Genomic DNA, 22,691 nt, shown 5'->3' on the forward strand with positions numbered 1-22,691 from the left:
TAGCGACCCCGGCGCCGGGGGTGGGGGCCGAGCGGCGCAGCCCTGGGCTGGTGCAAGGGCCAGGCGGGGTCGGGTGACCTACTGCTGAGAGGTTTCAGAGGAGCAGCCGTGTGAGTCTGTATTCGCAAAAAGAAAAGGAGGACTTGTGGCACCTTAGAGACTAACAAATTTATTAGAGCATTTTTTCCACCAAATGCATCCGATGAAGTGAGCTGTAGCTCACGAAAGCTTATGCTCTAATAAATTTGTTAGTCTCTAAGGTGCACAAGTCCTCCTTTTCTTTTTGCGAATACAGACTCACACGGCTGCTACTCTGAAACAAACTCCTCTTGTGTCCGAGCTGCTTGGCTATTTGTTTGGCCCAGTTTGTACTTCCCTCTACAGCCTCTCCAACGCATCGTCAAGGATCTACAACCGATCCTGAAGGACGAGCCATCGCTCTCACAGATCTTGGGAGACAGGCCAATCCTTGCTTACAGACAGCCCCCCAATCTGAAGCAAATACTCACCAGCAACCACACACCACACAACAGAACCACCAACCCAGGAACCTATCCTTGCAACAAAGCCCGTTGCCAACTCTGTCCACATATCTATTCAGGGGACACCATCATAGGGCCTAATCACATCAGCCACACTATCAGAGGCTCCTTCACCTGCGCATCTACCAATGTGATATATGCCATCATGTGCCAGCAATGCCCCTCTGCCATGTACATTGGCCAAACTGGACAGTCTCTACGTAAAAGAATAAATGGACACAAATCAGACGTCAAGAATTATAACATTCAAAAACCAGTTGGAGAACACTTCAATCTCTCTGGTCACTCAATTACAGACCTGAGAGTGGCTATTCTTCAACAAAAAAACTTCAGAAACAGACTCCAACGAGAGACTGCTGAATTGGAATTAATTTGCAAACTGGATACAATTAACTTAGGCTTGAATAGGGACTGGGAGTGGATGGGTCATTACACAAAGTAAAACTATTTCCCCATGTTATTTCCCCCCCTCGCCCCCCACTGTTCCTTAGATGTTCTTGTCAACTGCTGGAAATGGCCCATCTTGATTATCACCACAAAAGGTTTTCTTCCTTCTCCCGCCCCACCCCCTTCCTGCTGGTGATGGCTCATCTTAAGTGATCATTCTCCTTACAGTGTGTATGATAAAACCCATTGTTTCATGTTCTCTGTGTGTGTATATAAATCTCCCCACTGTATTTTCAACTGAATGCATCTGATGAAGTGAGCTGTAGCTCATGAAAGCTTATGCTCAAATACATTTGTTAGTCTCTAAGGTGCCACAAGTACTCCTTTTTTTTTGTGAATGCATACTAACACGGCTGCTACTCTGAAACCTTCCCTCTACAGAAACTTCTTCCTCCGAGTTTTGCAAAGAAGTTCTCATTCTGTGGGGGAATCCCAGTGAGACTTTGGTCTTCTTGGCCTCGCTTTTCCTGTATTCTTCCCCTTCTGAGCTGCAGTGGCTTTTGGGGCTGGGAGCTGCTGAACTAGACCTCTAACAGAGTTACTGATGATGTGCTGAGAAACCACATGCCTCATTGCACAGACCCTCTAGGTGAGAAAAGCGTTGGTGAGCAGAGTCCCCAGCACCGGGAAAGAAGCTCCATTGGGTTCTGAGAAAGGGGAGGAAAAAAGCTTTTAATCTGCCCAGCTTTAATGGTTTGCTGTTTCTCTTGTAATGCCTTCACTCACACTAAGTGCCTCTTCTCCCTCCAGCTTCTTCTGCTGCTTTACAGCCCCTCCTCTTAATTTGCCCCCAAATAGCTGATGCCTCCACAGGCTGCAGAAGGCCCAGGTGAACTCAGGGCTTTGAGTTTCTCTTGAAAGACCAACCAGAGGATATAGGAATCTGGGGCAGGGGAATCAGTCTGGGGAAAGCGTAGTATTCTGGTATAGCCAGTCCTGTGATCTGGCCCAACCAACCTCCCTAAGCAGTCAGTTCTCCAGTTCCACTGAATTTTCTGGGAGAGATACAGGTAATGAACACATTTTTGGAACAAATTGATAAACAGTAATAAATCACCAGGACCAGATGGTATTCAACCAAGACTTATAAAGGAACTCAAATATGAAATTGCAGAACTACTAACTGTGGTATGTAACATCATTTAAATCAGCTTCTGTACTAGATGACTGGAAGGTAGCTAATGTGACACCAATTTTTTAAAAAGGCTCCAGAGGTGATCCTGGCAATTACTTGGTTGAAACTATAGTAAAGAACAGAATTATCAGAAACATAGATTAACATGATTTGTTGGGGAAGAGTCAACATGGTTTTTATAATGGGAAATCATGCCTTGACAATCTACTAGAATTCTTTGAGGTGGTCAACAAGCATGTGGACAAGGTGATCCAGTGGATATAGTGTACTTAGACTTTCAGAAAGCCTTTGACAAGATCCCTCACCAAAGGCTCTTAAGCAAACTAAGTAGTCATGGGATAAGAAGAAAGATCCTCTCATGGATCAGTAATTGGTTAAAAGATAGGAAACAAAGGGTAGGAATAAATTGTCAGTTTTCAGAATAGAGAGAGGTAAATAGAGGTGTCCCCCAGGGATCTGTAGCCTACTCATCTGTGTACTGCTGTCCTGACCGTTCCTGTGATGTCTCTCCAAAGCTCCTGGATGAAAGGCAGGGAAGGTCCCTGCTGGCATATCCTTTATCCGCTCCTCATGATGAGGTAGAAGTTTTGCCTGAGCTCAGCCATGGGTCAGGCAAGCAGGCTCAGCACTGACACTGAGTCAAGAGGCAGCAATATTATTGTGACTTTGGGTTTATTAACAGTTTTGCTGGTTAAACCCTGAATAGTTGGATGGTTTGGGGTTTTTTGGTTTTTTGGTTTTTTTGCTCAGATTCTAGAGTGCTGAGTGCACATAAGAACCTATGTACGATGGACGAGAAGCCTGGAGCTGCCTAAAGTCCAAGACAGGGAGAGTGTGAGGCATTAACATGAACTTCAGACTCTTGAGTCAGCTCTTCACTAAGTGCAAACGGGCACAGCTCCATTGGCTTCAGCAGAGCTATGCTGACTTATACCAGCTGAGGATCTGGTCCTTGATCTCCACTGACACTCTCTTGAAGGGGATCGGTCAGTTATACACACAGGGAGACGTGAACTCTCTTCTAGTAACTTCTCTGAACAAGTGCATTAAAGCACCTCCAGCTGCTGAATTTCTCAAGAGAAAGTTGGTTTTGATATGAACCCAGAACCCTGAGCGGGGTCACATCCCTTTGTCCATCTGACAGCTGTTAGTTAGATTGTCTGTGACAAACAAGATTTGCTTACTGCTGAAACCAAGCTGCCTTTGCCCAAACTACCCCAGTTCTCTAGGAAAGTGGCTCTGAACCTTTCCAGACTACTGTACCCCTTTCAGGAGTTTGATTTGTCTTGCCTGCCCCCAAGTTTCACCTCACTTAAAAACCACAAAGTCAGACATAAAAATACAAGTGTCACAACACACTATTACTGCAAAATTGCTTACTTCTCATTTTTCCATATAATTATAAAACAAATCAATTGGAATATAAATATTGTACTTACATTTCAGTGTATAGTATATAGAGCAGCATAAAAAAGTCATTGTCTGTGTGAAATTTTAGTTTGTACTGACATCACTAGTGCTTTTTACCTGTTGTAAAATACGGCAAATATCAAGATGAGTTGATATACCCCCTGAAGACCTTGGCATACCCCAGGAGTACATGTACCCCTGGTTGAGAACTACTGCTCTAGGAGAGTCTTGCCATGCATGGGAGTGGGGTGGGAGGAGCACTGGACCATACAGTCTGATTTCCCTCCATTTGCAATCTCTCTGCTTTGCAGATGAGCAATAATGTGGCCAGGAAGTGCAGGAGCAGTGAGAGGGACCAGACAGCAGCAGAATCAAATGGGAAGAGGCAAGAGAGGGCAAGAATTATTTTCACTTTTAATTAAGCATTGCTCCAACCTTGCACTAGTCTACATTCTCAGCTTTGGGGGAATATTGTCAAAATCCCATCTCAAGATCTGCATAGGTGCTGGGAGGGTTTCCTGTCTTTGTGGTTTTGAGACTCAATCTCCTTGGGCCCCCAAGGGTTAGAACATCCCTCTGTTCCTGCTAGAAATGAATGAAACATGGTTGTCCACTGGCGCTTTTTGATGGATCCAGCCCAGAGCAATACATGGGTCAGGAATGGACAAAACCCAAACAGCAGGGGACCTTTCTCTGGGATGAAGGAGGGTCACCTCATCTCTCTCAGCCCTCCTCTGCATTTGTGCCCCTTTGTCAGGTTTCTCCCTTCTCTGTCACAGAGAAGCCCCGAGTGAATCCTGCATTGATGACTTCCCTCCTTTCATTAAAAGAGTCTTAGTGTAGAAAAGAAACTACTTGAGAGAGGGGACGTATTGCCTTTTAGAGGCGTCCAAAGGTGGTGTGTAATTTTCCCAGATTACTGGGTGGGAGCTCAAGCTGGTTCTGTATTATATTGTTGAAAAGGAACACCTAGATATTGAATCCAGTCCTGGTTGCTGCCGACTCCACCTGGCAGAAGGGTTACACAGGTTAAAATGCTGGATGCACGATGTCACACAACATCTCTGAATATTTTTCCAGCCTCAGCTTGAATGACTGCCCCCTCGTTCCACAAATAAAGAATTGGTTACCCTTCCTGATACCTTTTCTCCTTTGAACAGTGATTCCTAGACTCTTCTTAAACTGAGTAAAAATGGGGATCAGGGGTTGGAATTTTTACCCTACAGGAACTGTCTCTCCCGCTGGCCCAGGGCTCTGACATCCGGCCACCTAGCTTATTGATAATTTCCAGCTTCCCTCTGCACTCTGTTAATTCCTTCCTACATACAGGAGTGCCTGGCTGAATGTGCCATAGAGCTGGAGAGAGGAGCAGCAAAGATGGAGTTGTAGCTGGTGTCTCTGCAGCTCCCCTTATACTGGGGCCCTATGTCCCACCGTCTCTGGAAATCAGACCCTCGACAGTCAGGTGGAACCTTGATTCAGTACCAGGAAGGAACCACCCAGGGGCTGCTAGAGCAGTGGTTCTCGGATGGTAGGACATGGGTTGTTTTGAAGTACATTATCAACTAAAAATCCATTCTTGATACACCAATTTAAATGATAAAGTTGATAGGCCAAGCAGTTGCGAGATTTAGCTGGGAGATGCTCAGTCTTGAAGTCTGAGAACCACTGTGCTAGAGTACTTCCTGGAGCCTGTAAGAGAAAATCCCCCTTTCCCCTACCTGTCCCCAAGTGCTTCTGTCTCTTCCCTCTCTCTCCCTGCAGGGGTCCTGAGTTAGCTCCTGAGACTTTGGATCACATCAAGCAAGAATTTCTGATTCTTTACTCATGGAATCTTTCTGAGTCTGTTCAGTGTGGAACTTGGGGATTCCTGGGGGCAATACTGTTGATTGATTGCTCTGTAACTAGATCCCTCGACACTCCCTGAAGGGATGTTTGTAAATCTGTCCCTAATTCCCTGAATGCATACAGCAGCCATCATCCTTTGTTAAGAGTCCCTCCCCATCTCAGTCTCCCCCATGCCTTTTTCCCAGAGACAATATGGCTCTGCCTAAGGTTGTCCTCCTGCAGACTCCTCAGTAGTTGAACTTTTCTCTAGGTTAGCCCCAGATTGCTAATGCCACTGCCCTCTGAAACTTTAGAGAAACTGATCTGTGGGAAAAGAAATCGCAGATCCGGGATTGTACCATTCGCTCATTTCACTAGAACCACTGACTTTGGGAAACTAATTTGCCAGGGGGGATCCAGCTGTTGCATGGAGACATGGATAGATGGTCAGATACTCTGAGTACAACACATATCCAGGAGAATAAATAATAGTGACTCTAATTAATATCTGGCACTTAAAGCAACTTACCTAAGTACCTGAAAGTGTTTGATAACGATGAGTTAACCTTAGCTCTTTGGTAGCCTCCTGTGCTCTCTGTTGCTGTGTGCAGAGGAGGGTGTGATGGTCGGTATTCCTGTGTTCACCCCTTTCACAGGATTATGATAATTTTGTACAAAGTATGCCTTGTGAGGTATCATTTGAAAACTCATAATTCACAGATCATTATTGTCCTGGTAAAATATGTGTGGCAACTCTGTATGTAAAGTTATAAGATTCTGCTGTATGGTATTAGCAAAAAGAAAAGGAGTACTGGTGGCGCCTTAGAGACTAACAAATTTATTTGAGCGTGAGCTACAGCTCACTTCATCGGATGCATTCAGTAGAACATACAGTGGGGAGATTTATATACATTGAGAACATGAAACAATGGGTGTTACCACACACACCGTAACAAGAGTGATCACTTAAGATGAGCTATTACCAGCAGGAGAGTGGTGGTGGGGGGGGAGAAAACCTTTTGTAGTGATAATCAAGGTGGGCCATTTCCAGCAGTTGACAAGAATGTCTGAGGAACAGTGGGGGGCGGGGGGAGGGGAAACAGTTTTACTTTGTGTAATGACCCATCCACTCCCAGTCTCTATTCAAGCCTAAGTTAATTGTATCCAGTTTGCAAATTAATTCCAATTCAGCAGTCTCTCGTTGGAGTCTGTTTTTGAAGTTTTTTTGTTGAAGAATTGCCACTTTTAGGTCTGTAATCGAGTGACCTGAGAGATTGAAGTGTTCTCCGACTGGTTTTTGAATGTTATAATTCTTGATGTCTGATTTGTGTCCATTTAGGTTGGACTATGAACAAGAGGCTGCTAGGCAGCTCTCCAACACCACTTTCTACAAGCCACTACCCTCTGATCCCACTGAGGGTTACCAAAAGAAACTACAGCATTTGCTCAAGAAACTCCCTGAAAAAGCACAAGAACAAATCTGCACAGACACACCCCTGGAACCCCGAGTTGGGGTATTCTATCTGCTACCCAAGATCCATAAACCTGGAAATCCTGGACGCACCATCATCTCAGGCATTGGCACCCTGACAGCAGGATTGTCTGGCTATGAAGACTCCCTCCTCAGGCCCTATGCTACCAGCACTCCCAGCTATCTTCAAAACACCGCTGACTTTCTGAGGAAACTACAGTCCATCAGTGATCTTCTGAAAACACCATCCTGGCCCCTATGGATGTAGAAGCCCTCTACACCAACATTCCACACAAAGATGGACTACAAGCCATCAGGAACAGTATCCCCAATAATGTCACGGCAAACCTGGTGGCTGAACTTTGTGACTTTGTCCCCACCCATAACTATTTCACATTTGGGGACAATATATACCTTCAAATCAGCGGCACTGCGATGGGTACCCGCGTGGCCCCACAGTATGCCAACATTTTTATGGCTGACTTAGAACAACGCTTCCTCAGCTCTCGTCTCCTAATGCCCCTACTCTACTTGCGCTACATTGATAACCTCTTCATCATCTGGACCCATGGAAAAGAAGCCCTTGAGGAATTCCACCAGGATTTCAACAATTTCCATCCCACCATCAACCTCAGCCTGGACCAGTCCACACAAGAGATCCACTTCCTGGACACTATGGTGCTAATAAGCGATGGTCACATAAACACCACCCTATACCAGAAACCTACTGACTGCTATTCCTACCTACATGCCTCCAGCTTTCATCCAGACCACACCACGCGATCCATGGTCTACAGCCAATCTCTACGATACAGCAGCACTTGCTCCAACCCCTCAGACAGAGACAAACACCTACAAGATCTCTATCAAGCATTCTTACAACTACAATACCCACCTGCTGAAGTGAAGAAACAGATTGACAGAGCCAGAAGAGTACCCAGAAGTCACCTACTACATACAGGACAGGCCCAACAAAGAAAATAACAGAACAACACTAGCCATCACCTTCAGCCCCCAACTAAAACCTCTCCAATGCATCATCAAGGATCTACAACCTATCCTGAAAGACGACCCATCACTCTCACAGATCTTGGGAGACAGGCCAGTCCTTGCTTACAGACAGCCCCCCAACCTGTAGCAAATACTCACCAGCAACCACACACCACACAACAGAATCACTAACCCAGGAACCTATCCTTGCAAAAAAGCCCATTGCCAACTCTGTCCACATATCTATTCAGGGGACACCATCATAGGGCCTAATCACATCAGCCACACTATCAGAGGCTCGTTCACCTGCACATCTACAAATGTGATATATGCCATCATGGGCCAGCAATGCCCCTCTGCCATGTACATTGGTCAAACTGGACAGTCTCTACGTAAAAGAATAAATGGACACAAATCAGACGTCAAGAATTATAACATTCAAAAACCAGTCGGAGAACACTTCAATCTCTCTGGTCACTCGATTACAAACCTAAAAGTGGCAATTCTTCAACAAAAAAACTTCAAAAACAGACTCCAATGAGAGACTGCTGAATTGGAATTAATTTGCAAACTGGATACAATTAACTTAGGCTTGAATAGAGACTGGGAGTGGATGGGTCATTACACAAAGTAAAACTATTTCCCCATGTTATTTCCTCCCCTCGCCCCCCACTGTTCCTTAGATGTTCTTGTCAACTGCTGGAAATGGCCCATCTTGATTATCACCACAAAAGGTTTTCTTCCCCCCCCCCGCCTCACTCTCCTGCTGGTAATAGCTCATCTTAAGTGATCACTCTTGTTACATTGTGTATGGTAACACCCGTTGTTTCATGTTCTCAATATATATAAATCTCCCCACTGTATTTTCCACTGAATGCATCCGATGAAGTGAGCTGTAGCTCACGAAAGCTTATGCTCAAATACATTTGTTAGTCTCTAAGGTGCCACAAGTACTCCTTTTCTTTTTGCAAATACAGACTAACATGGTTGCTACTCTGAAACCTGTCTGTGTGGTATTACTAAGACATGTTTCAAGTCTGGGGATCAGCCATAAACCAGTTCCCCAGAGACAAAAGGCAAGCTGATCCCTCATCCAGGTGTCAGCAAAATCAAATGGACCATCACCTGGGTAAGTGGCCATTCTTTGGCAGGTAAGAGGTTGTGGGCAAAAATGTACATTTTGACAAAGAAACAGCTGGGGGTCCCCATCCACCCAGATTTCTGTCTCCTGAACCTCAGCTGGAGATCAGGAGTGGCAGAAGCTTCCTAAAAGTGTGGGGGGGCCCCACCAGTGACCACACTGTGGCCCTGCACCCAATGCTGCCCCTTCCTCCCCAGGCCCCCACCCTCTGCACCGCCCCTTCTCTCCAAGCCCTCATCCTCATGCCACCCCTTCTTCCCAAACCCCTGCCCTCGAGCTGCCCATTCCCCCGAACTCCCACCCTCACACTGCCCCTTCCCCTGAGTGCCTGTTCCTGTGCCATCTCTTCCCCCTCAACTTCCCACTGGTTCCTCTCTGCCCCTTCCCCCCAGTCACTTGCCCTTACAGCCAGTAAAAAGTGGGAAGGCCCCCTGCGCCCCCCTGTTCCAGCACCCCTGCAGGAGATGCTTCTTGAAGAAGAGAAAGAACCATAAGAAGGAGGAGCAGATGCCCCAAATTATTCCTACCTTTCTCTCTACTTACAGCCCGTGACATCGGAAGAATAAAGGAAACAGCATTGGACTGTGAGAGAGATCCTGACTGAAAGAAGTTTGGCCAGTAAGCCCTGGTCTAATCTACAGAATTCCTTCGGTTGAACTATGTCGCTCAGGGGTATGAATAATCCACACCCCTGAGTGATGTTGTTACACCAACCTATGTGTAAACAGAGCTCTGGGCAGGAGAGCTTCTCTCGCTGACATAGCTACCGCCTCTCGCAGAGGTGGAGTTATTAAGCGAACAGGGGAGCTCTCTCTCGTTGCTTGAGGGCATCTTCACCAGAAGCGCTGCACCAGCACCAACACAGTGGCGCCAATGCAAGTTTGTAGTGCAGGACTGCCCTAAAACTGGTGAAACGTGGTGAGAGAGACCTTTGCTTTGAATTTACTCTATTTTGTTAAGTTAGGCAATAGTTGCATTTTACTTTTATTTTTCTTGTAACTAATTCTGACTTTTATGCCTCATTATTATATTCCCTTAAAATATATCCCTCTTTTGTAGTTAATTAAACTTGTTTAATTGTTTTATCTAAACAAGTGTATTCGGGAAACTCCATTTGAGTTAACAGGATTTGTACATGTAATTTTCTATTAATAAAATGATGGATTTTATATGAGCTCCTGTTGTCCAGGAGAGAGCTGGGCAGTACCAGACATAGATTTCTGGGGGAAAGTCTGGGACTGGGAATTAGCTGGTGTGGCTCTGCTGTGTAATTCATTAGTGATTGGACATGGTGCTCATACATTATAACTATGAGTAACATACATGCTGTAGGCTGTGTGAGGAGAGGTAACTCTCACCATGAATCAGAGTCAAAGGCACCCCAGGTTGGGGAGCTAAGGGGACACAGCTGTTCATCAGTCCAGACTGTATGCTGGATAATGTTAACCCTCATCAACAAAAAAGACCCAAATGCTAAATATATTCTGGGGAAAAAGCTGGTAGTAGCAGACACTATCACATAACCCAGCATCACACTCAGTTACCGGTGAGCTCAAAGAGGATGTAAAGATGTATGTGGATGCTATCAAAACATAGAGACCAGTGTCAGAAAAGAGACTACTCCAGCTACAAAAAGCAACCTTGACACACATGCAACTTCAGGAAGTTCTACATTACATTAGGGGCGACTGGTCCAAGTATCTAAAAGACACTAAAGAATTGACAAGAGACTATTTTTCAGTGTGTGGACAATTAAGCAAGTCAAATGGACTCATGATTAAAGACAATGGCATCATAATTCCAGATGAAATGAGAAGAGAAATCTTAAGCCTCACCCATGAAGGACATTAATGATTAACTAAATGCCATGAGTGGACCAACTAGCCAATGTGCTGGCAGTGCATCAGCAAGGACATAAAGAATAAAGTATCTGTATGTGAATACTGCCGAATTAATAGACCAACACAGCACAAAGAACCTTTAATAACAACACTTCTACCAGGCAGTCCTTGGAAGAGGCTAGCTGAAGATTCATGCATATTCAGAAGACATCATTACTTGGTCGCCATGGACTATTTTTCCAGTTATATAGAAATAACTTAAAAGATATAACCTGTCACAGTGTTTCCTGGCACTTTTGCTCACTTCCATATTCCCGAACAACTAATAAATGCCAACGGACCACATTCACTGCAACAGAATTTAAGTCATTCCAAATAAAATATTATTTTCATCGTATTACTAGCAGCCTACATTACCCATTACCAGCGAATGGAGAGACTGAGAGAGCTGTACAAACAGCTGAGAAAATCTTACAGTGGAAAGATCCATTCCTTGCTCTTCTGAGTTACAGATCAACATCACCAGCAGCTACTGGATATAGTTCAGCACAACTCCTGTTGGGAAGACAACTCAGAACTACTGTTCCAACTTTGGGAAAGAATCTATCTCTAAGGTGGCCAGACGTGAAGAGAGTGGCCAAATAGGATAAAAAGGTTAAAAAAAAAAGCTTATGAACACTTTTCTTAAAGATGTCACTCAGAGAATTGCCAGGTCTAGAACCCCGGTGACTGTGATCATGTCAACTGGATGGAGAAAAGGGACCGACAGCCCCAGCTGTCATAAAGAAAAACAATTCAGCACCCAGATCGTGTGTGATCGAGACCAACAGTGGAGAGTTCAGCAGAAACTCCAAACATCTACATCTTGTTCTTCAGAAAACAATCAGCTGAGAAAACTCTACAGACGGCAGATGCAGAACAAGAAGAAGAAGACTCAAGAATTCTGAACAAACCACAGCCAGTTGTTGCAACTAATGGACAGCCAGATGACCACTTTGTCATGCGCTTGGGTCGTGTAATTAGAAAGCCAGTCCAATTCAGAGACACTTAACAGACTGATACATACTGAACTTCAAAGATAGTGCAATAGTGTAAATAGTGTATATGGTAGGAATGTAGAACTTAAAGGGGGAGATGTAATGGGATGCTCATCTCTATTATATTGTTCAGCCACTAGGGAGCGCTGTGTGTAAAATACTTTATTTAAACAAACCTCAGCCATACCTGGCCGAGCTTTGAAGTATCTTGTGATTAACAAATCTGGTGTGCATAAGGAAGCTCTGTAGCCTATCCACATCTGGTACAGGAGAGTGACCTAGCAGACTAAGGAGACAATGAAGAAACTGCTGTGCAGCAATGACAGGTTAAAGGGAGAGAGATCCCAGCACTAAAACGGAGGTGATGGGATTGTTGGGGAGGGGAACTGATGGGGCCCCTCATGGGCCTGGTGAGGATGGAAATGGGAACATTACTGTAATGAGGAGGTGAGGGTTGCTGGGGTGGGGACGGGGTTGTGGTTGTCTCTTGCCCTTTGTCCTGCGCTGAGAGGGGAGGCAGGTGGTGGGTCTCGCAGAGGGAGAGGCATATGCTTGGCTCACTCCTGGGGAGACTTGACATCGGTTCTTTCTTTCTTTGCAGGTATCCTGTCATCCAAAGTCAAAGCCTCGCGGGGTGAGAGAGCTGGTGCAGCTCCCCATGTGCATGGCATGGTGGAAGATCCTGACACAGTAGCTGAGCTCAGGTCCCCGCACAGGGGAGTAAGCAAAAGGTGAAGCTGGATTCTCCTCCCTGGGGTCTGAGTCTGAAGATGGGTTGGGACTGTTGGCTGTTATAAGTGATGGGCCTTAGGGCAAATAATCCCAACCTCTGCCAGCCCTGCCCTGCTGTAACGGCTCCCTGTGCTGTCCAGCGCACAATGGGCTGGGGGGCTCTGGTCCTCTCTGGGCTCTCACTACAGGGGAATGGGGGTATAAACCAGCAACTGTGGGATGGGGCCCTATCTCTCTAGTCTTCAGCAGTTATTGCCCGCCTGTCCCCACAGCTTCCACATCTCCAGTAGGAAGGACTGGGTTCTTCCCTCTTTCATAAGACCATAGGAATGGCCATACTCGGCCACATCAAATGTCCATTTAGCCCAGTATCCTGTCTTCCAATGTTGGCCCATACCAGGTGCTCCAGAGAGAATGAACAGAACAGGTAAGCATCAAGAGATCCATTTCCTGTTGCCCATTCCCACCTTCTGGCAGATAGAGGCTAGGGACACCATCCCTGCCAATCCTGGCAAACAGCCATTGATGGACCTGTTCTCCATGAATTTATTTAGTTCTTTTTTGAACCCTGTTATAGTCTTGGCCACCACAACATCCTCTGACAAAGAGTTCCGCAGGTTACTGTGCGTTGTGTAAAGAAATATTTCCTTTTGTTTGTTTTAAATCTGCTGCCTATTAATTTCATTTGGTGACCCCTAGTTCTTGTGTTATTAGAAGGAGTAAATAACACTTCATTATTTACTTTTTCCACACCAGTCATGGTTTTATAGGCCTCTATCATATCCCCCCTTAGTCCTCTCTTTTCCAAGCTGAAAAGTCCCAGTTTTATTAATTTCTCCCCAAATGGAAGCTGTTCCATACCCCTAATAATTTTTGTTTCCCTTTTCTGTACCTTTTCCAATTCCAATATATCTGTTTTGAGATGGGGCGACCACATCTGCACTCAGTATTCAAGATGTAGGCATACCATGGATTTATATAGAGGCAAGATGATATTTTCTGTCTTATTATCTATCCCTTTCCTAATGATTCACAACATTCTGTTCACTTTTTTGACTGCCACTGCACATTGAGTGAATGTTTTCAGAGAACTATCCACAAAGACTCAAAGATCTCTTTCTTGAGTAGTAACAACTAATTTAGACTCCATCATTTTATATGTATAATTGGGATTATGATTTCCCATGTGCATTACTTTGCATATATCAACATTGAATTTCATCTGACATTTTGTTGCTCAGTCAACCAGTTTTGTGAGATCCTTTTGTATCTTTTTGCAGTCAGCTTTGAACTGAGCTATCTTAAATAATTTTGTATCATCTGCAAACTTTGCCACCTCACTGTTTACCCCTTTTTCCAGATAATTTCTGAATATGTTGAACAGTACTGGTCCCAGTACAGACCTCTGGAGGACACCACTATTTACCTCTCTCCATTTTGAAAACTTACCATTTATCCTTACCCTTTGTTTCCTGTCTTTTAACCAATTACTGATCCATGAGAGGACCTTCCCTGTTATCCCATGACAGTTTACCTTGCTTAAGAGCCTATGGTGAGGGACATTGTCAAAGGCTTTCTGAAAATCTAAGTACACTACACCCACTGTGTCACCCTTATCCACGTGCTTGTTGACCCCCTCAAAGAATTCTAGTAGATTGGTGAGGCATGATTTCCCTTTACAAAAACCATGTTGACTTTCCCCAGCAAATCGTGTTCATCTATGTGTCTGATAATTGTGTTATTTACTATAGTTTCAACCAGTTTGCCCGGTACTGCAGTTAAGCTTACTGGCCTGTAATTGCCAGGATCGCCTCTGGAGCCTTTTAAAAAATTGGTGTCACATTAGCTATCCTGCACTCATCCGGTACAGAAGCTGATTTAAATGACAGGTTACATACCACAATTAGTAGTTCTGCAATTTCACATTTGAATTCCTTCAGAACTCTTGAGTGAATACCATCTGGTCCTGGTGACTTATTACTGTTTAGTTTATCAATTTGTTCCGAAACCTCCTCTAATGATACATTACTCTGGGACCGTTCCTCAGATTTGTCACCTAAAAAGAATGGCTCAGGTTTGAGAATTTCCCTCACATCTTCAGCTGTGGAGACCAATGCAAAGAATTAATTTAGCTTTTTCAACAATGGTCTTTTTGTCCTTGAGTGCTCCTTTAGCATCTCGATTGTCCAGTGGCCTCACTGGTTATTTAGCAGGCTTACTGCTTCTGATGTACTTAACATTTTTTTGCTATTACTTTTTGAATCTTTGACTTGCTGTTCTTCAAATTCTTGTTTGGCCTTCCTAATATTATTTTTACATTTCATTTGCCAGAGTTTATGCTCCTTTCTATTTTCCTCAATAGGATTTAACTTCCACTTTTTAAAGGATGCCTTTTTGCCTCCTACTGCTTCTTTTACTTTGTTGTTTAGCCACCTTGGCACTTTTTTGGTCCTCTTTCTATGTTTTTTAATTTCGGGTATACACTTAAGTTGAGCATCTATTATGTGTCTTTAAAAAGTTTCTATTTAGCTTGCAGGGATTTCTCTTTTGGTGCTGTACCTTTTAATTTCTTTTTAACTAACTTCCTCATTTTTGTGTAGTTCCCCTTTCTGAAATTAAATGCTACTGTGGTGGATTGCTGTGGTCTTCTCCCCCACCCCTTGGATGTTAAATTTAATTATATTATGGTCACTGTTACTAAGTAGTTCAGCTATATTCCCTCTTGGACCAGATCCTGTGCCCCATTTAGGACTAAATCAAGAATGGCCTCTCTTCTTGTGGGTTCCAGGACTAGCTGTTCAAAGAAGTAGTCATTTAAGGTGTCAAGAAACTTTATCTCTGCATCCCATCCTGAGCTGCTAATCTGGGGATAGTTGAAGTCCCCCATTATTATTGAGTTTTTTCTTTTTTATAGCCTCTCTAATCTCCAAGAGCATTTCACAGTCATTGTCACCATCCTGGTCAGGTGGTCGGTAATATATCCCTACTGCTATATTCTTATTATTTAAGCATGGAATTACTATCCATGGAGATTCTCAGAGTAGCAGCCGTGTTAGTCTGTATTTGCAAAAAGAAAAGGAGTACTTGTGGCACCTTAGAGACTAACACATTTATTAAAGCATAAGCTTTCGTGAGCTACAGCTCAGATGTATCATATCTCTATGTATCATAGAGATTCTATGATACAGTTTGGTTCATTTAAGATTTTTATTTCATTTGACTCTACACTTTCTTTCATATATAGTGCTATTGCCTCACGAGCACGACCTGTTGTGTCCTTCCGATATATTTTGTACCCTGGTACTACTGTGTCCCATTGATTATCCTCATTCCACCAAGTTTCTCTGATTCCTGTTATATCAATATCCTCATGTAATATGAGGCACTCAAGTTCATCTATCTTATTATTTAGACTTCTAGCATTTGTATATAAGTACTTAAAATATTATCACTTTTTAGTTGTCTGCCATTATGTGATGTAATTGAATGGGACTCTTTTTCATTTGGCTGTTTCTCCTCAGATCCTACCCTGCCCTTTCCCTGCCCTGACACCCACCCTCAGAGGGGGTCAGACAAATGGACCCTCCCTGTCTGATTATGAGCTTTGAAGCACAGGTATCTATGCTGCCCCCAGCTGCCTCTCAGCCCCCTTCGCCTGTGGGGTCCTTGCTGGTGTAGGGCTGATGCCTGGCATGCTCCAAGCCTGCAGTGGAATAGGTGGCCAGGCTGGGCAGGACTAGTCCCAGCAAATAGGACTTTCACCCCTGCCCTCCTGCATCCCAGTGAGCTCCAAGGTCACTTCTCCTGTCCTGGGCTGCGTGGATGGGGAGGGCCTGGAGACATCAGCCCCAGGAGAAAGAGGGCCGGAGCAACAGTCACAGCATCCCAGGTGCTGTGCTGCCCATTCTGTTGTGATTGTGTTCTGGGACATTGGCTGCTGCTGGGACTCTGGATCTGTCTTGCTCTAGGAAGTTGATTCTACTGCAAAGGAGAAGCTGGCCCCATTGCTGCCTAGTGACCGATGATATGGCCCAGGCCCAAGGCTGGCTGTGGTATTGGCTGGAGGCCACCCAATCCACTAGGTATTAGGCAACTTCCTGAGTTTTTGTGGTCAGGACTTTGCAGAGAACTTCCATTTTCGAGAGCTGTAGTGAAACATTATTGTTCTCAGCTTTGATCTCCCTATCAACTTTCCCCCTCTTGAGCAGCAATGGCCCCCGGAGGGATCCCTGGGGTCACCAGGAACTGCTGGGCTGGGGCTCTAATAGTGGTGATAGCACTGAGAATTCACAGAGCTCATTGCACAGACCCTCCAGGTGAGCAGAAACCCCCCTTTTGGGCTCTCGGGATGGGGAACACAAAAGCTTTCCCCCTGCCCGGTTCAGGGCTCAGAGATTCTCTTACAGGATCAACACAAGGGACTAGCAACTGGAGGTGAGAGGGGAGGATTAGCAATTGGAGGGGGGAAAGGCTGCAAGGGACTAGCAACTGGAGGTGGGGAAAGGCTGCAGCAGAGGTGGGTGAAGGTGGGTTCCTGACCTGTTCCTCTCTCCTCTCAGAGCATTTCCTGCTGCAGCAGAAGTCTGAGTGTCACTACACCAACGGCACACAGCGGGTGAGGTATCTGAAAAGACTGATCTGGGGCCAGCAGGAGATCTGTTACTATGACAGTGACTTGGGCTTCTCGGTGGCCCGTACGGAGTTGGGTCAGCCGATCGCGGAGTATTGGAACAGGCTGGCGTGGCTGAGCTACTTGTGGGCGTCAGTGGAGAAGTTCTGCAGTTATAACCGTAGGAGATTTAAGAACATTACTGTGGATAGGCGAGGTGAGCTGAAGGGGGAGGAAACCAAATTGGAACTGGGAACTTTGAATCAGCCCCCCATCTGGTGGTGTTATATTTGGCTCCCTCTGCACACTCCCTACCAGGCAGCAATTGAGCATCAGTGGGGCTGGGTTTGATCTTGAAGGGGCAGAGTGGGAGTTGGAGGAGGGGACTGGAGAAGACAGAATCTTTAATAACAAAGGATTGCTCTCAGCTTGAATTAGGCCCCAAATCCCAGTTTTGAGGGAAATTCTCCCAAAACCTGATACTGAAGGAAATAATTTGGGTGAGCCCCACAGACAGGCCAGGACCCCAGAGCTCCACACAGGGTTATCCCCATCCTGCCAGCCCTTGCAGGCAGTGGGACTGGGACTAAGGGCAGCGGGTGAAACCCTCCCACCCATCCCCTACCAAAGCTCTCTGCAGAAGGCACTGAGGTACCACGGGGATCCGTCAGCTGGGAGACGGTGGTGAGGGTGGGACCAGTGTGACTGGAAGGGCTGTCATGCAGAATACAGTCATGGCTGTGCATTTCAGGGTCAGGGCTGCTGAAGAAGATGCAGACAGGTGGATTTCAAGGAGAAATCCAGATGGTGTAGACTTGAGCTGGCCCGCTCTGGGCCCATTCCCACCCATGTCCCAGCAAGGAGCAATTTCTGATAGGACAGAACAGGAGAAGGTGTGTGCTTTGTGCCCTCTTTGCCAAGGTGTTTCTCTCTCTCACACACACAGTTAAGCCCAGAGTGAAAATTTCCACCCTGAAAGCAGAGTCTTCCCACCGCCCCAGCTTGCTGGTTTGCTCCGCAACAGGGTTTTATCCTTCCGAGATAGTGACCAAGTGGTTCAAAAATAGGCACGAGGAGACAGCTGGAGTTGTATCCAGGGAGCTGCTACATAATGGAGACTGGACTTTCCAGATCCAGGTGACACTAGAAATGAAACCCAGGTGGGGAGATGTCTACACCTGCCAAGTGGAGCACATCAGCCTGCAAACACCCATCACCATGCAGTGGGGTAAGAGACTGACATTGGGGCAACCCCGGAGGATGCCTTGGGGTCACTCCTAGCTCTATGGAGAAGACCAGAGGCTAGGCGTGAAGCAGACTGTGATGGGATGTGTGCCCTATACATGCTGTGAGAGGGTTAATATGGGCCCGAGAGGCCAATTAACCCACCTGCTTGTATCTGTTCAGGTAGAACAGGTCTAATTGGAGATAAAGCCCAGCTTTATTTTATTTATTGATTTTACCGTCTTCCCCCCCCTCCATAAAGAGCTGGGTGAGTTGAGGGACACTGGGCTGGGCTCACTCTGGGGAGCAGCCTGAAAGAAGACTGAGCAAAGCAGGTGAACTGGAAGCCTGACTGGAGGCAGGGACACTGCTGGGCTGCAACCTTCCTGAACTCCTGAGCAGGGGTGCCGGAACCAGGGGCGCTGTGGGAGCAGCAGCACGCCTAACTTGAAGTGGTTTCCATCATGTACAAGGGTTACAGTTTGGTTCAATGGCTTTCAAGCACCCCCACTATAAAAATAGTTCCAATGCCACTGCCCCTGAGTGAGGGGAGGAGTGTGCCAGCCCCCGGAGAGTGGGGTTGTTGGAGGCATAGGAACCTGGTGTGCGGCATGGGGAAAAGCCTGTAGCACTCAAAGCATGCCTGGGAGCAAGAGGTGGCCTGCTGAGCCCAGCTGGGATGAAGGTTTGGTTGTTTCCATGTTTGTTAGACTTTGGTGAAAGACTCTGAGGCCCCGGAAGGGACTGGACTCTGTATAGTGGGCTGGATGGAGGGTCAGGTCACTCCTACAGCTGGAGAAGGCCAAAGGAAGTGGGGGAAATGGAGGCAACAGGTGCTGCAGTGTAACAACCATCTAGAAGGGGGCACAGTGCCCCACATACCTACTTCCTTACGCCCTTCAGTAAGACAACAAAGATATTGTAACAGAAATCAGAGTCCAGGCTGAGCCCTAGTCCTCTGTGCTCCTTTTTTGACAGTAGCACAGTCTGACTCTGCCAAGAACAAGATGTTCATTGGAACTGGGGGCTTCGTACTGGGGTTGAGCCTCATGGTGATGGGACTCCTCATCTACCAGAAGAATAAGAAAGGTGAGTAGCGCGTGAATGAAGGAGGTGAAATGTGTCCCCAGTAAGATGGACGGATAGTCTTTAGGATTTCACTATAATTTAGATTTACCAAGTCAGTTAGTTTGAATTTCAAGGACATTTTGGATTTTTAGGACCTATGCCAACACCTGTTGAAGTCAATGGCAGTTTTAAATGACTTCTACAGACATTGGATTGGGCCTTCAGTGACTAGAGACCTTTCCAGGAACCATTTGGGCCATCCTTTGTGCCTTGAAAGATCAGTCTCTGACCTGGTATAGTTCTGAAACAGACCATCTGAATTCTGGACTGTGGTGGTGCTTACTTATGGCAAATTCTCCACTTCTTCCCCACAGACTCTAGCAACATCAGTTTATTGCAGACAGTTAGTAGACTCTGGATATGGATAAATTCATATTTATGTACAAAAGAATTAAGAAACCTCTCCTTTAAAATCAAAAGAAACCTATGAACTCTTGACCCCAAAGTTTTGGTTGGTTGTTCCTTTTTCCAACTTCTCTCGCATCTCAGTACACTAACATAAATTTAAGTTCTTCCACTTAAAATGAACTAGAATGACCGGTTAAAATCCTGATGGTAGGATCTCTCTCACACAAGCACTCGCAAGCTTTCTCCAGCCTAAGCCTGCCCAATGACTCCCTCTTTTCTTAAACAAATAGACTTAGCAGGTTCTTCATTCTTGGTCTATTTCTCTTAAGAACAGGGGTCCTCGGCCAAGAGTTGGTTGTTTTTGGATGAAACAGTTTCATTGACAAATGCTGATTCTCTGGACCAAAATGTTTTGTCATATCTATTATAGAGTCCGTGAAACTTTTGTCGAAACATAGGCAGGTTTAAATTGGAAACTTACCAAGATTCCAGGGTCCACAGCCCTGACAGGGAGCCTCTGAGCCCCCGGACACCCAGCTGGAGACTGGCAGGTTCCCTGCAACACAGCAGCCAGCCTGCAAGTGCCCAGCTGGAGCCAGGATTCTGGGGGATGACTGGTTCTCCGCATCTGCAGGCAGGATTTTTGCCACTGCTAGGCTCCAAGTTCCTGGGCAGGGAGGCTACCAGCAATGAAATTGACATTCTTGTCAGTTTCATGGCTGCTATTTCACATTTTGTCTCAGAAATACCATATTTTGCTGTTTTGTAATGAAATTTTCAGGGATCTCCAGTTCCAGTAAATTTCAGTAAATTTGCTTTCCTTCCAGATCAAAATGAAATTAACTTTGTAAATACCCAAATCCCTGAATTTCAGCCAGCTCCAGTTATGACCTCCCTGCCCATCCCAAATTGTTTACTGGGTGGGTGCCTTGGCTAGATGGGACCAGGACTTGTGGGTAGGGTCTCAGTATGGAGAAGGCTGAAAACCACTGCCTTAGAAAAATAGTTCCCAAACACCAGTTTCTCCTTAAATTAAGAGGAATGGGGGAGCAGGGCCTGGAGACTTGATCCTGCCAGAACCAGCTCTCTAGCCTGCCTAAGGCTCTGAGCACATTTCTTTGGTTTTTCAAGGTTCCAAATTTCCCAAACTCAAGGTAACTTCAGTCTTCACTCTGCAACCCATTAAATACTCTCTTCCCCATCAGAGCCCCCTGGATGAATGTGCTGTAGGGATGGAAAGAGGAGCAGAGAGGATGTTGGTTGAGTGGGCATCGCTTCAGCCTGCCCTTATTTGGGGCCCCTGTTGTCTCCTCTTATCTCCCCATTTGTTATTTCCAGATCCTTTATACACTCAGACCCTAAGGCCATGTCGACACTACAAAATTATGTTGATCTAACTTACGTTGGCATACAGCCACCACAGTTATGAAATCGCTTGTGCGTGTGCACACTTGGCTCCTTGTGTTTGTGGTGCATGTCCTCACCAGGAGCGCTTGTATCGATTGTATTGTCAGTGTGGGGGATTGTGGGACAGCTCCTGGAGGCCAGTTATAGTCAAAGTAAGCAACACATTGTCTACACTGATATCGACCGTGACTATGCTGCTCGGGGAGCTGGGTGTTTCTAAATCGGTGTAGAGAGGCCTTTATCTCAGCAGGAGCCAAATTTAAGTGGAGATGCTTCCACAGCTAGTTCGACACAAGGCAGCTTACATTGACCTAACCCTGTAGTGTAGAACAGACCAAACAATATTGCGAGGCTGGAGGTGGTGTGAGAATCAGGCAGATTTTGCTCCCTCCATTGAGGGTGAAATAGGAGCCTCCCCAAGCAGCAGAATGTCCTGATTCCTGCTAGAGTATTTCTCCTCCCTGAGGCTGCCAGGTGGAGTCACTGGGGAATGCCCTGGAGCTTGCAAGAGAAAATTCCCACTTGTCTCCCAGTGGTTATTTCTCTCTTCTCTCTTTCCCCACAGGGTACCTGTGCTTGGACACTGGAGAATCTCAAGCTGCTGGGAGTGACAGGGGCAGCTCTACAAACTTACTGCTCTGTGACTAAATCCTTCCAAGTTCTGGCCATCTCTAAATCTTCCTTTAACTCTCTGCATTCACTCATGAGCCATTACTCTCTCCCTTCCCCTCGCTAGCTGTTTCTCATGAGCTCTTGCCCAGGTCAATACTGTGCTGGCGGGGGGAGTCATTGCTTTCCCTCAATCCTAGCAGGTTCCCCTCCTGCCAGTTTTCCCTGCTGCTCTGCCCCAGATTTAACTGCTCTGCAGTTAAAGAACCAAAGGGCTTGTAGATCCGAGATTGTCCACCAGGGGCTGATTTCATGCAAGCTGTTGACTTGGGGAATCTCCAGTAGAAGAGGAGGGCAGGATCCAGCTGTCATATGGAGCTGAGGATGGATGTCCAGCTACTCCAAGTGCAGCACATACCCAGATAGAAAAGAGGAGAATAAATAATAATGTTTCTAACTAATGCTTTGCACTTAGAGAAATTTTGTCTAAGGGTCTGAAAGGATTTGATAACTGTGAGTTAATTAAAAGTACTAATTAACCTGGTGTTGATCTTTAATTTCATCTGTTTGGTAACTTTCTGAAGCCAGTCTGTGATTCTGTATATCATGACACCCCACCCTTTGGCTAATGGACATTGTACTGTACTCAGCTGATGAGCAGAACATGAAAACCTATGTAGAACACCAAATTAAAGAGATAAAGCCTTCCCTGGGGGTAACTAACAACCCACGAGATTATAAACATGGAGAAAATGTTTACACTCTAATTTGCCTTTCACTGTCACTGCTGGTT

General features: G+C 45.7%; 1 protein-coding gene across 1 annotated transcript; it reads left to right on the top strand.

The window, feature by feature from the left end:
- Window positions 1-1,399: 1,399 nt before the first annotated feature.
- On the top strand, window positions 1,400-22,437 carry LOC119860656 (HLA class II histocompatibility antigen, DQ beta 1 chain-like). The gene is made up of 6 exons (XM_038414659.2): window positions 1,400-1,578; window positions 16,095-16,889; window positions 17,133-17,399; window positions 18,129-18,410; window positions 19,385-19,495; window positions 21,855-22,437. The coding sequence occupies exons 2-6, from the start codon at window positions 16,784-16,786 to the stop codon at window positions 21,935-21,937; spliced, it is 849 nt and encodes a 282-aa protein (XP_038270587.1). The 5' UTR covers window positions 1,400-1,578; window positions 16,095-16,783; the 3' UTR covers window positions 21,938-22,437.
- Window positions 22,438-22,691: the final 254 nt, after the last annotated feature.

This window comes from Dermochelys coriacea, chromosome 1 (assembly GCF_009764565.3).
Source record: "Dermochelys coriacea isolate rDerCor1 chromosome 1, rDerCor1.pri.v4, whole genome shotgun sequence".
In the NCBI taxonomy this organism is placed as follows: Eukaryota; Metazoa; Chordata; order Testudines; family Dermochelyidae; genus Dermochelys; species Dermochelys coriacea.

Excerpts from the sequence above, each read along its gene's own strand:
- LOC119860656 (XM_038414659.2), top strand. The coding sequence starts at position 16,784 with ATGGCCCCCGGAGGGATCCCTGGGGTCACCAGGAACTGCTGGGCTGGG. Across the intron at positions 17,400-18,128 it reads CATTACTGTGGATAGGCGAG|TTAAGCCCAGAGTGAAAATT; the intron begins GTGAGCTGAAGG and ends TCACACACACAG. Across the intron at positions 19,496-21,854 it reads CTACCAGAAGAATAAGAAAG|GGTACCTGTGCTTGGACACT; the intron begins GTGAGTAGCGCG and ends CTTTCCCCACAG.